The sequence below is a fragment of the Rutilus rutilus genome (genome assembly GCF_951802725.1).
Source record: "Rutilus rutilus genome assembly, chromosome: 3".
Taxonomy (NCBI): Eukaryota; Metazoa; Chordata; class Actinopteri; order Cypriniformes; family Leuciscidae; genus Rutilus; species Rutilus rutilus.
This window is the reverse complement of record NC_140211.1, coordinates 22,182,056-22,195,364: the sequence shown is the minus strand read 5'-3', so window position 1 is coordinate 22,195,364 and position 13,309 is coordinate 22,182,056. Positions and strand designations below refer to the sequence as shown.

Genomic DNA, 13,309 nt, shown 5'->3' with positions numbered 1-13,309 from the left:
CATATCTGGCTATAACATGACATAGCCTATAACACGCTCTCACACGTTTATTTTTAGCATTTTTGGTAAGTATGCAAAACTTTTACTTACAAAAAAAGGAGGAGGTCCAGTGAATAAAATGGACTGCTGAGGGAGAAAAGGGAGGGGCTAAGGGGAAGAAAGGAGGAAAAGTGGAATCTCTTATTAAAATGGATCCCTGTGAAAACCACATTCTCTCCGTGTTGGCGAGCCTATGTTCATTGCAGGAAAAATAATATATACTGCAATAACCATTCATAGTTACAATGACAATTTGGTTATTTTTGCATGTCTCCAGGGGCTCTCTCTTAATTCCTATACTCCCTTTGCTGTATTGATTAATCCTAATGTATACAATAAATACAGTTTAATGGAAAAGTGCTTTTCCTTATATTTCTTTCAGGGCCAGTCAAAATATAGAAGGGGCCAGCAAAACTCTGATCTACTGGCCCCCGGGGGCCAGTGGGGATTTTTTTTAATGTTGAGCCCTGATGAGGTGATGGTCGTGGATGAATGGCACAACAATGGGCCTCAGGATCTCTTCACGGTATCTCTGTGCATTCAAAATGCCATCAATAAAATGCACCTGTGTTCGTTGTCCATAACATACGCCTGCCCATACCATAACCCCACCGTCACCATGGGCCACTCGATCCACAATGTTGACATCAGCAAACCGCTCACCCACATGACGGCATACACGCTGTCTACCATCTGCCCTGTACGGTGAAAATCAGGATTCATCCGTGAAGAGAACACCTCTCCAAAGTGCCAGACGCCATCGAATGTGAGCATTTGCCCACTCTAGTCGGTTATAACGACGGACTGCAGTCAGGTCGAGACCCCGATGAGGACGACGAGCATGCAGATGAGCTTCCCTGAGACGGTTTCTGACAGTTTGTGCAGAAATTCTTTGGTTATGCAAACCGATTGTTGCAGCAGCTGTCCAGGTGGCTGGTCTCAGACGATCTTGGAGGTGAAGATGCTGGATGTGGAGGTCCTGGGCTAGTGTGGTTACACGTATTCTGCAGTTGTGAGGCCGGTTGGATGTACTGCCAAATTCTCTGAAACTCCTTTGGAGACAGCTTACGGTAGAGAAATGAACATTCAATTCACGGGCAACAGCTCTAATGGACATTCCTGCAGTCAGCATGCCAACTGTACGCTCCCTCAACTTGCGACATCTGTGGAATTGTGCTGTGTGATAAAACTGCACAATCTTAGAGTGGCCTTTTTATTGTGGCCAGCCTAAGGCACACCTGTGCAATAATCATGCTGTCTAATCAGCATCTTGATATGCCACACCTGTGAGGTGGATGGATTATCTCGGCAAAGGAGAAGTGCTCACCAACACAGATTTAGACAGATTTGTGAACAATATTTGAGAGAAATAGGCCTTTTGTGTACATAGAAAAAGTCTTAGATCTTTGAGTTCAGCTAATGAAAAATGGGGGCAAAAACAAAAGTGTTGCGTTTATAATTTTGTTCAGTGTATATATATATACATATACATATATATTAGTGCTGCACGATTAATCATATCGCAATCCTACGCGATTATATGATGCAAAATGCTGCGATTTTATATTAAATAAACAAATTAGCGCTGTTAACGCAATTAACGCAGCATCTGTTAATTTTTGGCATCCTTTGGCTAGTGTTACATGATCCCGCTCTTATTCATGCAAATGCTTTTAAACCATTCATGCGCGATAAGACAAAAAAGAACGCGCTGCCTGTGAATGTCCTGACTGTGACACACAGAAAGACTCGAGCTAATATCGTGCGTGCGCACAAAACAGCATGCCAGAATACAGTTCTCTTTCGAGCTTGAACGAACAATAACACACAATTATGCAAAAATGTCTTTTTGTCGAGTATCTTCATAACATAAGAGTAGTCTTATGATGAACGTGAAGAGTTGTGACTCGTGAGAGAATGAGGCGCGTGTGAGATCCGCGTCTCTGACAGCAGCGACTGGTCTTAAAGGGACAGTACACAGTAGCCACTAATTATATCTGTCGCTAAAGTTAATCAAAGAACAAAGGGAACAGAGAAAAACACTCACTGCTCTTGACTAAAGAACTTTTTTCTTTAGGCAGATTATCACTAATCTGTGTGTGCATTTATTTTCCTTGAGAACCAAGCAAGTTGACTCATGAAACCATTTGTTTATTATATCGCATATCGCAATCACAATCGAAATATCGACCTCAATTATCGCAATATGACATTTTGCCCAAATCGTGCAGCCCTAATATATATATATAAATATTAGTGGTCGACCGATATATCGCCAAGGCCGATATATCGGCCGATATTTGGCACTTTTAAAATATCGGCATTGGCCGATCAGTTTTTCTGATTGGCCGATGTGTTGGAAGCGGGACTTTTATTTTGACGGCGCTCCAGACATTTATTTTGACAGGTGGCGCTGAGAACACCAGCGCCTGAGAAGAGAACGGCAGCACTCACTCACATTCTCCGTCTTCATTAGTTTACGATCTCTGTCAGTCATATCTAATACTTTGTTAGACAGAACTGGTAAACAAAGAAAGTAAATGGTATGCGAAAAAGTAAAGTGTTTCTTTTATATTATTTGTTACAGAAAAGGCAAAAAATTTGGCTAAAATACTTTCTCATTTACTGTCAACATTCAGCAAATGCGCATCTAACGTTACATCATTTAAACAAATCTCTGAATATCTAATAAACATTTAATTTCACAAACCTTGCAGATTTAATCGATTCCAGCTGATATCTTGTGAAGTGTGCATTTGTAGCCTGGATAAACGTGTGACTGTGAGTGACGGTCGGTCCGTGCGAAGTGAGTGAATGCAAACAGAAGATCAGCTTCAGGAGACGCGATCGAAAAACTTTAAATCTTTCATTTTAAAATATGCTGTGCTATATCCAGTTGCCCACTGTGTCATATTCATATCGTTTTCACTGTGTGCTGTATGTAATATTAGCGTTACCTTGTCTTTATTTGAAAAAATATGATCACCAGTGCGCACAATATTACCAGATTACTGAGTACAATGTTACAGTGTTTACTTACTTTTTATTCACATATTCATATATTTTTAAACAATTACTTTATTTGTGAAAAATACTGTAATAGGATTGCAGATTCAAGAAGTTGCCATCTAAAGTATAAGCGTGTTTATTTTAAAGATTTGTTTTCTAATTTATTTAAAATTTATAAAATATTGATTAAAATAAATATAAAGTATATAATAAAAATATCGGCTTTATATCGGCCATCCTGCTCTCTAAGATATCGGCATCAGCCATCAAAAAACCAATATCGGTCGACCACTAAAATATATATATATATAAATAATTGCGATTTCTTTTTATAAATAAATATATAATTTAAAACACAAATGAATTTAAAGGAGCCGTATGTAAGATTGTGGCCAAAACTGGTACTGCAATCACACACTCAATCACAGCAGGAACGTAGGCTGCTACGTAGCTGTGGTAACTAGAGCAGAGCTGGCAACCCCGATGCCGAAACACTACTGACTTCGTGATAGGTAGATAGGTGGAGGGTGGCGCTTCAGGCCAAAACACAACATGACAACATCAACATCAGATGAGGGCTGCAACTTCACTTTTTAAATATCCTGGCCGGACTACTGTTGTCAGTGATATAAGTATTTGAAATGAACATGATTTCTTAATGTCTAGTGACATATCAGGGCCATTTTATGATTAATTGAAATACATTTCTTACATACAGCTCCTTTAAAAAACTATTCTGTTATCAATAGTCAATATACTTTCACCATGCTCTCTAGGAGGAGCAATTTTACTAGGAGCTCTTTTGCCAACAAACCAAGTGCCATTGCATTCCAGGGTAGGGTAAATTCAAAGTTGAAGAATAGGCTTCCTTTCATTTCACGTATGAGTAAATTTGAATTTAATTGGCCATTAGTTGAAATGGATTTTGAATTGGAATGACAGGAAGATGAATTTACTCAATTGCAATTCAACAAAATTCAACAGGTAATTCTGGGATATTATGTTTAAAAGACATGTTTTAAAAGTGTTTAAGTTTTTGAAAAAAATTGTTGACATTTGTCAACATGCATCATGAATTAATGATCAGTACATTTACAGCATTTAATAATCAAGGCTACTTTCTATGCATATTAATACATTTTATAATATTATCAAGTTGTACAAATTAACATTAATGTATGAAAAATGAATTACTAAAATGAAACATGAATTACTAATGAATAATAGAATATTTATAAACTAACATTAAACTAGATTAATATATAGTGTAGAAAAAGTTGTTTATTGTTAGCTAATGCAATAAATAATGTTCACAAATTGACTTTATTGTAAAGTACACATTTCAACATTTTAGACACGGCTGTCATGTCAACATTCAAAGTTAATCTTAACAAACTTTCTTAAATTGCACTTATTTGAGTTTTTATGAATTTCAATTAATTAGAATTTCCTTCCTTAAATTCAGTTTTCAATTCTAGTTCCTGTTTGCCACTTCAATTCAACTTCAAATGCAGAATATAAAAAGCATTCTCAATTCAATTCTAAATGGCGCACAACCTCGTTGCATACACAAACACATCTGTGAGATGCATTCCTTATTGAAGCACAGACGGTCTCATTATTTTTTATTTGATTATTTGGTTAAACGCAGGCCTTTGGCAGGCTGTCTCTGCACCAGTTGGCCCATGGGCGGATAGTGAAGTTAAGAGGTGCAAACCTTAGTCAGGAGTGGTGCGGTACTGTGGTGCCCCACGATCTGCCAACAACCCAACAGTGGTGCCATCACTGACTCAGTCACTGACCCGGAGCCCCCACCTGCATGAGCAACGATTTGAGCGGTAGGACCCAGCGATGCCCATCTCAAGCTGCCCACTAGAGCAGAAGGCCCTTTGACTCACGCCCATCTGGCCTGCTCGCACGTTAGAGTACGCCAAGGTCTGTGAGCACTCTGCTAACTTCCCTACCCTTCCCAAGAGGGGACAGTTAACAAATCGGGAGTCCTAAAAGTTTTAGTGACGAACAACTTTTTTTTCTTGTCAAGACGGCATGTGGTTAACATGGCGATGATGACAAGTCAACATTCCGCCTCCAGGTTTTCCCACATACATACACAAATACACAAACACTAAAGTTCAATGTTGCACCCTGTGTAGGAGTTAAAAAGGATGCACGTTATGGTCTTTTTCATTAATTATTTCCATCTAAACATGTCACGAATCACATGATTTCTGATGATATTGCTATTCAAAAAGATATTTGGTATAGGGTAAATATTCGTCAATATTTTGCATTTATTCATTTGGCAATTTGCAATCTTATCTAATGAAATCAGACTTAATAACTAAATTACTAAACTGACTAAAGAAATTGCAAATATTGTACCTTTAGGGGTACAATACAGCTTGTCACTGGGGCAGTGCCGTAATAGGGACATACCTTATTTACCCCTAAAAGATTCATTCATACTATTACATTAAGGGTACATACATATTACTACTCTAATGTACTGTCCTAAAATGCACCTTTTAGTGCTAGATAAAGTACCATGTTGTACCACTAAATGTATAATTTTGCACTTTTTTCCTGACAGTGTAGGTCTTTATGCACGGAATCATTACAGATTCAGCCACAAAAAAATATAAGTCCAAGATGCAAATGACACAAATGTGACCTCACAAACTGCTAGATATAGATGTATAGTCAGTGTAAACACTTTATTTCAGTGAAAGCTGATTTTAGATAAAGAACTGACTGACCTGCCCGGGTTTGATGTCCAGAAACTGCAACACTTCATTCACCATGACTGGTGTGTGTAAGGGTCTCTCGCTTTGGGTTGACATCTCTGAATTTTTTAACTCAGAATAAGGGTTTGAAGGCACTGAGCCAGTATAGGGCCTCAATGGATGCCACAACTTCCTCCTACATCGTCTGAACATTCTGGAGCCGTGGTCAGGAATCACGTCTTTACACAGTCCCAATGTCCATTTGCAAGGTGTAACCATGAAAAGATATATAGTTTGTTCGTTTTCTGTGGTTCTGCACAGAAAAGAGGACAAAAAAAGGTATGGATACAATGAGAATAATACTGACAAGCTGTATAATCCAAGATGTATCATTTTTGCAAGTGTCATTAAAGGTTTAATTAAAAAAACGGTGATATTTTTAACTCACAATCACTTAAAAATGCAAATATGGTGTGAACATGGAAAAGTCATAATATATACTACTTTCTTATACATTTAATATTACCCATCAGTTTATAATGTGTAAATGTCGCAGCATGAGAAACTCCCGCCAATATGATACGAGACACAAAGACACGTGCAGGACGCCAGAGCAAGGGTTTTTCAGGGATGTGTTTGTGATCAAAGTGCATGTATTTGTCATGTCTGTCAACACGTGATGTATTTACAGACAAACGTCTCCGCACACCATACAGTATATATAATATTCAAAGGTCAGTTCGTAAACATAGAACTTACTATGCAAACAGATAAAACAATACAGCAGGTTGTGAATGACTGATTAATCGCTATTCGCTATATACTAATAAGCAAGGTTGTTTGGTCCTTTATTCAGCGTGGAGGTTCATGAGTGCAGCTGTGACAGCTCCCGGAAGAAACAAGAAATTACGATTTTGTGTTCCTCCTGCAAGAGGACCAGCACAATACACTGAGATACATTATAGCGATATTTTACATATGCAGAATGTGACTAAATAAATATGCGACACTTCAATTAATGTTCATCAGTTTAATCACAATTTCTCAAATTACACACAAATAGTTTACTTCATACATAGTTCAGTGATGCATGCATCTAAAGAAATAATGTGTTTTATTCACAACTGAGTCTCAAACTCAAGTTTGTTTTTTTAGAACTAATAGAAAGATACAGCAGTAAATTAACATAATTTTATACATTTACAGGCATATATATATATATATATATATATATATATATACATATATATGTTGTCGGGAAAGTGAAATACCTCTTTTGGTTTGGTTTGGTGAAATACTTTTAATTTGTTTCGTTTAATATTACAATACAATTTAATAATCAATCAGTTAAATCAAAATGGGGCTTTGGGTTTTTCCACATGGCATAAATGTGATTACTGCCATATGTACATGTTTCAAGATTATGAATATATGAAAAAATGGAAGTATCAGGATTATACATATCAGTCTGTGTATTTTTCCCCATGAAGCTTTGAAACGGCAGTCGTGTGTTGTCTTCATGTTTAATCAGTCAAAGCGCTTCTATCTTCTTTTTATTCCAATACTTTGAAACATCATCGGGGCAAAATAGATCAGTGACATCACTGTGTGCAGTAAAAAATGGGCTCTTTTTAGATCCTTAAAACGGAAAAACTAATTTTAGTCGCAGGATGTGGAACCTAAATTACATTCCGTGAAGTAACATTCAAAGTACGCTCATAGCTATCACTTAACTGAAATCTGCTATATATTACATGTTTTCGAAATCATATTGTTCAAAGTAATTATATATTTTATGCAATATTCCACCGTAAATAAAACTCTCATTCGCCTAGAATCAGTCATAGCGTCATACGTCCCGACGTAAGAATGCGCTCATCCAATCAGATGCAGGGACGGAACAGCAGCTTGTGTTTGAAATATTCGCGCTTTTGGTTTTGGATTTGCTTACTATCAGCTCAAATGTAGGCTTTAAAAGTACAAATTTCTCTTAATACCATAGCCAAATCATTCGCCGTAGATTCCGATTGTATCAGATGGTAGGTTATACACATTTTATTGCGTTAACTTGATCTTTTGTGATTCAAATTAAATGAATGAGCAGTTAGCTGCAGCTTTTAGCGCAACGCTAGCAGATGCTACGAACTAATGCTAATAATAGTTTTAAAGTAACTTATATCAACTAAACTTTATAGACGGATGATATAGTCAAGCGTGTAATGAATGTAACTGGCCTTGTGTTACTGTGCGATTAAAATGAATTGGCACCAAATCTGGTTTGCAGTATGCTGGTTTGGTTTCAACAATGGCCTTATACTAAAACATCCTGCGTAAGTTACAGTCTATGAGAGAATTTTATTGGCTGATATGCAGTATGAGGCTCAACGTTAGTTTTCTTATGTTGAGCCCCCTTCTGTTAGAGTTTATTTATAATGGTATCAAGCCACAATAAAACAAACTAATGTATGTTTCCAGCATGTCTCGACACTTAAAAGTAAATAACGTTAAGTGTCATAGGATTTGTTTTTCCCTACATAAAAAGTACCGAATAATTATTTGTAACTTGCTCTTTTTCTTGTATTTTATTTCCATTACTGTCAGATGGTTTGAAATCGCCCTGTTTATAAAAATTATTCTCTTGTTGTACAGATACACAAACATCAAGAAGCAGAGATTTTCAGTGGGAAGCTGTAAAACAAGACAATGTCAGATGTGGAGGTGTGCAGCCACGTGAAAGTGGTGGTTCGTGTTCGTCCTTTAAACAACAAAGAAAAGGATGGAAATTGCAAGAAGGTTGTCCACGTTGTTGACAACCACATGCTTGTCTTCGATCCTAAAGAGGAAGAAGTGACATTTTTCCGGGGACAGCGGGTAGGCAACAGGGATGTGCGAAAGAGAGCCAATAAGGACCTCAAGTTTGTATTTGACAGCGTGTTTGGTGAGGACTCTTCACAGCTGGAAGTTTTTGAGAACACCACTAAAGCAATAGTGGATGGTGTCCTGAATGGCTACAACTGCACTGGTGAGACATTTTATTTCTCTTCATTGAATCTGAAAGTAACTTTCTGTGCCATGTACTTGGTTTCAGCAGTAAAACCAGGATTTATTATCCAATTTTGGGCTGACAGTCTTTGTCTTGCTTGAAGTTGATACAAAATGTGAATCCATGTCAGTGGCATAAAAGTTTTTGAAGTGCCTGATGCCTTTCTCACATTTTGTTACTGCTACAAGAGCAAGGCCTGTGTTTTTTTTGTTTGTTTTTTCATTCCACCTTGCTAGAGGGATATTTTTCTCAAAAGCATCATAAGCCTAAGTAGATCGTAGAACTATTGACACCAATGGTCTCTACGATCAAACATACAATATGTTTGGGAAACACACCCCTGGTCATTTATAAATGTGTCATTTTTAGATGCAATTATTTATTGTCACTATTTGATACTTCTCAGGAAATCAGACTGTTCAGATAGCTCATGTCATTATGGCAGTGGTATAGCTGATCAAGTTTATTCCTAAATTTGTGTCTTTTCATTTGACCAGTGTTTGCTTATGGAGCTACTGGAGCCGGAAAAACGCACACCATGTTGGGCACTAGTGATACCCCTGGAGTGATGTTTCTCACTATGAAGGAACTGTTTGCTCGTATGGACCTCATCAAGGAGGACAAAGTATTTAACATAGCTTTTTCTTATCTTGAGGTGAGGTTTCAAATTTCCACTGACTGTAAACAGTATTGTGCATTTATTAATTCAGATTTATTGTAGTTTTTTTTTACCTCTTGATAGCTGGAGGATTTTAGTATTTTATGTGTCCATCACTGATATACACTACCATTCAAAATGTGGGGTCGGTTAAGAGATATATATATATATATATATATATATATATATATATAATTATTATTTTTTTATTTTTTTATGATTCTGAAAGAAGTCTCTCTGCTCACCATCAGCAAGGCTGCATTTATTTTAACAAAAATACAATAAAAACAGTAATATTGTGAAGTATTGTTACAATTTAAAGGAGACCTATTATGCCCCTTTTTTATAATATGTAATATAAGTCTCAGGTGTACCCATAATGTGTCTGAAGTTTCAGCTCAAAATACTCCACAGATCATTTATTATACCATGTTGTAAGCTAAATGCCCGTTTTGGAGTGGAAGGAAAAATATGCTGTTTTCATGCCTGTGTCATTAAATGCAATGAAGTAGATACTCTGCCAAAAACTAAAACATCTGTTTGGTTTTGATTATCATCTCTATCGCGGTCACGCTCACGTGACATTGCAGTTCTTCGTCATCATGAAAGTTTATTATTTGCATGCGTTTTAAAGCTGTATCAATCTAAACTTATTAAATATGGTTTTCTGAGCACACACTCACAAGAAGCTGGATGTGAGATGGCGTGTCCCGTGAGTATTAAACTAAGTTCTCTTTCACGTCTTATTGCGCTTAAACTGTCAAATGCACTCAGAGTTATGTCAAAAACACACAAAGTTCACATAAACACAAGCAATCACATGACGTCACATTGCTTAGAAACTGAAAACAGCTTATTCTGAAACACTGCTTATGATTTATGGATATAAAAAAAGAAGTGGGTGGATTTTTACCATTATTGGGTGGTTGTGTACGCGCACTGCCGAAACACATTTATGTTCAAACACCATGTAAAGATGAATTTTGCATAATAGGTCCCCTTTAAAATAACATTTTAATATTTAAAAATGTAATTTATTCCGGTGATGGCAAAGCTGAATTTTCAGCATCATTATTCCAGTCTTCAGTCTTATTGTTTTGATCATCTGAAATTCATGAGCCAATGTCTGAATGATTTAGTTTAATTACCTCCCATTATCTTACATGATTGCGTTCCCAAAAACCTGGCATCTGAACGCAACGTGTTTCGTCGTCTCCTCTGAGATGCAAGTCATTTATGATGTTGGAAAAAAGAGCCAAAATAGCTAAGTGTCCTTTACCCTTCAAACTGAGTAAATTGAAAATACGCCCAATGGGAATTTTTTTTATACATGTAGCAAAAAAAAAAATACGCTCACATGAGGTGGGTTTTCAGGCAGTTTGAAAAAAGAATATTTTGGAAAACTGCAATGGAATTTTTTTTTTTTTCGCATTTACAGGTCATCTACAGATAACATGCCTACGTCTTCGATAAAAAATAATGGCTGATGTGGTGGCTGCGATATACTTAAACCTACTAACATCTTTTGTCATGACTTTTGGAATTAATTGTCACAAGAGGATAATTACGTTTTATTCGCATAACATCGTTGAATGGAAATGCCATCGTTTCACAATGTTTTTTTTTATCGACATTTAGAAAATATTGCAAAAGTTTCGTGCAAATCTGTGATTGAAACCTGGCTAATGGCTTCCCTGATTGCAGCAATTTTTTCATTTTATTTTTAAATAGATATTATTTTTCATTTGTATTGCAGATATTTTGTCAATTCCCCAGGAAGTGACGATTTTGTTCTCTTGAACACATGGAATGGAAACGCTGCTTTATTTGCAAATGTTTTATGCGTTATTCCAAATTTTTTAACAGTTTTGTTCAATTTAGTTTGATCTTGGTTAAATATAGTCTTACTGACCTCAACCTTTTGAACGGTACTGTGCATGTGTTAAAGGTGCACTCAGTGTTTGTTTTTTGCACTAGTCAAAATATGGCAGGCATCTACTGACACTTAGCAGCGTGGATGCAGAATCACTCAAAAGCAAAATATTTTCATTACAATGCTTTTTTTTTAAGCACTTTTTTAATGAGGGGTAAAACTGAGTGCACCTTTGAGAGGAAAAACTGAGTGCACAAAAAGTGCTATATTTGTGTTCACTCTAGTTCATTGTTCCTTGTGCAGTTTGAGTTAGTCAGCCCTTTTGTTTTCTGAGCAATAACGTTCTGCACTGTCTCTGGAACAGGTTTATAATGAACAGATTCGGGATTTGCTAACTAACTCTGGTCCATTAGCGGTGAGAGAGGATGGCTCCAACGGAGTTGTGGTTCAAGGACTCACCCTGCACCAGGTGAAGTTGGGCTGCATGTGTCATCTGTGCATTTTTCACCATAGACCACAAAGAGTTGTCATTGGTTTGCTTTGTCTGATTGTGTGTGTGTGACACTTTGTAGCCCAAATCTGCAGAGACCATCCTTGAAGCTCTTGACTATGGCAACAGAAACAGGACGCAGCACCCCACTGACATGAACGCCTCGTCTTCCCGCTCCCACGCCGTATTCCAGGTAAAAGGCTTCTCGCTATCTTGCCTCTTTTCTCTGTAAATATCACATCCGGTTCTGTGTAACTGTTTTTTATGCTGTTAGGCCTCATTCTGTGTGCGGGCACCCCTATGGGCCTGAGCAACTTTACATTAATCCTCTTGTTTTGATATTGAGCGTGAGCTATCAGATGACTTGCGTGAATAGACAATTTGATTTTTGTGCTATTTGTGTATTTCCTGGAAGATTTGACAAGGCAATAATAAATCAAGCTGTTTGGCTTCTCTGATTATTTTATTTCTATACTTAGGGCTGTACGATATAGCTAAAAAATGTATCACGATATTATGTTTCATATCGTTCGATGTTGATAATTATTGACATTTTTTTAATTATTGACATTTTTTTAATTTATGTTTTAATTTTATTTTTTAAAGACAAGTAGAAAAGTTTGAATATAAACCACTGTTTTTATTTTATTTATCCACATTATTTAGGCAAACAACAACTTATATTTAGTTTTAGCAGTAAACAAAAAATCTTCTTTATTTCTTATATTAAGATAAAAAAAAGTAAGTGTTAAAGAAACTCTTGAACTTAAATAAAATGTTACAAAAAAAGTGTAAACGAAGAACAATCAATGCAAACTTTGAGGCAGATCAACATCTGTAATAAGTAGGGGTGTAACGGCTCACAAAATTCACGGTTAGGTATGTTTTTGATACAGCAAAAAGAAAGAAATGCCTGAGAAATTTCCTTGATTTAATAAAAAAAAAAGAAGGATGAACAAATAATGTTTTGGTCATCACAGTAAAAATAACATTAAAATATGATACTATTTGAGATTTGAAGTGCTGGAAAAAGATGTGTGACGTACTTGAAAACATTTTACTATTCCTGCCAAACTTCCATTGTTACAGTTAGTGTTACTACATTAAATCCATGGTGAATGTTGCTGATCTGTGGACTTAAAGCCTATAACTAGTTCATTCATGGCACAATGTTTCTCCTGGTTTCCAAGTCAGCGCTGTTTGATAACGGAGAAATTGTAATGCTTCTCAGATCTCGCAGCGATGTTATTACTTCAGTGGGGAATTAAAATGCTTCCTTTACTGGATCTCTTAGCACTGTGTACTAGTAACAGTGTCGCTTGATTAAGATCGGCTCGTGCTGCATTGGTCCAAACTGATAAACGGTCCGTGAAGCACAAAATAATGAGTAGCACAGTTTCATTCTGCTTTCATTCTGTTTGCCATTTGATGTTGGGCAACGTTGTGGTCGCGCCAGCAATGCGCGCATTTTTAG

General features: G+C 36.7%; 2 protein-coding genes across 4 annotated transcripts in view; one reads left to right on the top strand and one right to left on the bottom strand.

Annotated features, from left to right (window-relative positions):
* The window catches only part of mettl15 (methyltransferase 15, mitochondrial 12S rRNA N4-cytidine), a 75,514-nt gene extending 68,843 nt beyond the window's left edge, over positions 1 to 6,671 (bottom strand). Inside the window, exons 1-2 of one of the 2 annotated variants that reach the window (XM_084406042.1) lie at positions 6,531 to 6,671; positions 5,805 to 6,084 (exon numbers count right to left, since the gene is read on the bottom strand). In XM_084406042.1, coding sequence (XP_084262168.1) covers positions 5,805 to 6,050 — 246 coding nt within the window. In that variant the 5' untranslated portion in view covers positions 6,051 to 6,084; positions 6,531 to 6,671. Of the gene's footprint in view, positions 1 to 5,804; positions 6,085 to 6,297; positions 6,394 to 6,530 lie in introns of those variants that run through there. The other variant, XM_084406043.1, reaches the window with a different exon arrangement.
* A 980-nt stretch (positions 6,672 to 7,651) lies between these two features.
* kif18a (kinesin family member 18A) overlaps positions 7,652 to 13,309 on the top strand; it is a 34,120-nt gene continuing 28,462 nt past the window's right edge. Inside the window, exons 1-5 of one of the 2 annotated variants that reach the window (XM_084406039.1) lie at positions 7,652 to 7,810; positions 8,421 to 8,793; positions 9,312 to 9,469; positions 11,710 to 11,814; positions 11,918 to 12,028. In XM_084406039.1, the coding sequence (XP_084262165.1) occupies positions 8,475 to 8,793; positions 9,312 to 9,469; positions 11,710 to 11,814; positions 11,918 to 12,028 (693 nt within the window). In that variant the 5' untranslated portion in view covers positions 7,652 to 7,810; positions 8,421 to 8,474. The remainder of the gene's footprint in view (positions 7,811 to 8,420; positions 8,794 to 9,311; positions 9,470 to 11,709; positions 11,815 to 11,917; positions 12,029 to 13,309) is intronic. The other variant, XM_084406040.1, reaches the window with a different exon arrangement.